Raw genomic sequence first — 2,678 nt, forward strand, 5'->3', positions numbered from 1 at the left:
AAAGGCATCTTAAACTTGCCTTTCAAGGCAGAGACGGGAGAGCTGAAAATATAGCAAATACAGACAGCTAGAATTTTGAGGGAAAAATACTGTTCCATTGGTTTTCTTCTTGAATTTCAAAATTTCCAGCCTGCTGAAGCAATCTTTGGTTCATTGAGTGTTCGTGATGGATTGATATTAGTGTATGGAAAGTTTTTTTGGAGTCAAGCTGTGTTGTGTTTACTATTATATTGGATTTGGAATTGATTTCGTGGCTTCAAGTGTTAAATCTGGACTGAGTTGTTGCTGTTGTTGATCTCTGCTGCTAACATTGCTGATCCCTTTTTGTTTCTTTGTTTCCCCAATCTCAGGTACACATCTCTGAAATTCAAACCATGTGATCTTCAAATTGGGAGTCGAAAATGGAATANCTGTAAACCATCAGGTCCCCCAGCACTATCTCCATCTAGACCATATACTGCCCTCTTAACCTCTTCCTTAGTAGGTTGTGCTATAGCAAGGAATTCTGCTCCTCATCAAGCAAGGTTGGCACATGGTTTATAATATCAAATGAGGTGGGAGGTGAAGTTTCCTTGAACTGGCCTTCATAAAATTTTACAGCTTCCACTGCAATCTCTTCATCTTGTTCAATCCAGTTTCCCTCACTGTTTTGAATTCTATTTAACTGTAACCACTTTCTTCTACCTCTAACTTGAGCATGAAAGAGCTTTGTGTTTCTGTCACCATCCTTGAACCAATGCATTCCAGATTTCTGCCTCCAGTATTTTTCCTCTAATGCTAGTACCTTGATCAATTCTGCCTGCACTCTTCGAAGTCTCTCTCTATTCAGAACTGTGGGATTTGCTTTAAATTCTGTTTCATGCACCACTACAACTTCCTCAAGACTGGCTATCCTTTGAAAAATATCACCCAAGGTGGCTCTGCTCCAGCCTGACAAAGCCTTCTTTACCTTCTTTAACTTGTGATTAAATAATGTAAAGGGATTGGCATGAAAATCTGCACTCCAATTCTTTTTTAATGTCTCTTTAAAGGATTCATGCTCCACCCAAAAATTCAGAAATCTAAAGGGTTTCTTTATTGGAGGAGTATCAGTATCACACTTCAATTGCATTGGGCTATGATCTGAACCTGTCTTGGACAAATGAGTTACCTCTATCCCAGGGAAAGTTTCTTGGAATTCTGCATTTGCCAAACATCTGTCCAATCTCTTAAATATGCATTCATCTTCAGCTCTTCCTTTCCACCAGGTAAAAATGCTTCCTTTAAATCCCAAATCATATAAACTGCATGTGTTTACACAATGTCTAAAATCATCTATCTCATTGAGTGAAACAGGAAGTCCCCCAAACTTTTCCTCTTCATCCCAAATGACATTAAAGTCTCCTCCTACTAACCATAGGATGGTCATATCAGTTGCCATAGCATACATAGAATCCCATAATTCAATTCTCTCAATTGAGTCACACTTAGCATATACCAGTGTTAACACAAATTCAACGTGAGATTCTGTATGAAACAATTTAAGAGTCAGCTGTTGGACCATATTATACATTATAGTCACATCAAAGACTTCATCTATAAAAGCCCAAATCTTATTTGACACATTCGAAATGGCCTGACCAAAACCAATTTGTCTCCTATATCTCTCCAGTTTTTTTGCTTGCTGCTTGGGTTCCATTAGACCAATGAATTCATAGTGATTTTGTCTATGCATTTTGACCAGTCTTCAAAAGCCTGCTGTGTCTTTACTGACCTGATATTCCATATAAGAGCATTCATCACTGATTATTGTGAGCACGTGATTTTTGCCCTATATGAATTACTCCCATAAATTTCAGACAAAACAATTTCTTTAGTATTTTGTAATTTTCCGTGAATTTGGTGGCATTTTTGATAATTGTTGCATTTTTATTCGTGCATTTTAATTCATATGAAAACACAAAAATATGCATTTTTGCATTTAGGATTTAATTTCACAATTTTAGTATTAATTAGGTATTAATTAGTTTAGAATAAAATTTAAAGAAAATTGCGAGAAATAGTTTCTTTGCACTTTTAATTGTTAAGTGTTGCACTTATCTTTAAATAAAGTTTTAAATAATTTTAGGAGTTAAATAGTTAGGTCTTTGTTTTGTTTAGCATTTTATAAAATCAGAAAAATAAAAAAATACAAAAATACAAAAAATAGAATAAAAGCAAGTCAATAAAAATACAAGAAAGCAATTAAAAGAATAAAGAAAATGGCTACCAAGAATTGGGCCAGATCACCCAGCCCAATTTTTTTTTAAACCCAAACCCTTCCAGAACTAGCCCAAACCCACCCCAACAAACCGGTCCAATCCCGTTATATCCCAAAACGACGTCGTTTTGGCCTATTAAATCTGGATCGTCGAGGTTACAAGATCGGACGGTTGGGAAGCCTGGGTCACTTAATATTTAAGTGTCCAAACGCACCCCCCCTACCCCCTCGTCTCCCGTCTCACCACCAAACATCAAAGACTCTCAGACCACCACCCTCCGCCGCTGTCCGCCGCCGGAAATCGCCTACGGCGGCGGCCGATCACCAAACGCCCCCAAAAACACACCACAACACCTCCTCCATCTCCTCATTCCCAATCTGGGATCATTCTTCCTCAATTCCCTTCCCAACTCCTCGAATCTTCAAATTACTGTCACCA

General features: G+C 37.8%; 1 protein-coding gene across 1 annotated transcript; it reads right to left on the bottom strand.

The window, feature by feature from the left end:
• Window positions 1–490: 490 nt before the first annotated feature.
• On the bottom strand, window positions 491–1,678 carry LOC109220840. Its single transcript, XM_019385305.1, has one exon. The coding sequence runs from the start codon at window positions 1,676–1,678 to the stop codon at window positions 491–493; it is 1,188 nt and encodes a 395-aa protein (XP_019240850.1).
• Between the last annotated feature and the right edge of the window lie 1,000 nt (window positions 1,679–2,678).

Source organism: Nicotiana attenuata, unplaced genomic scaffold (assembly GCF_001879085.1).
Source record: "Nicotiana attenuata strain UT unplaced genomic scaffold, NIATTr2, whole genome shotgun sequence".
NCBI classification, from domain to species: Eukaryota; Viridiplantae; Streptophyta; class Magnoliopsida; order Solanales; family Solanaceae; genus Nicotiana; species Nicotiana attenuata.

Bases quoted from the DNA above. Each gene is read 5' to 3' on its own strand.
- LOC109220840 (XM_019385305.1), bottom strand. From the start codon at position 1,678: ATGGAACCCAAGCAGCAAGCAAAAAAACTGGAGAGATATAGGAGACAA.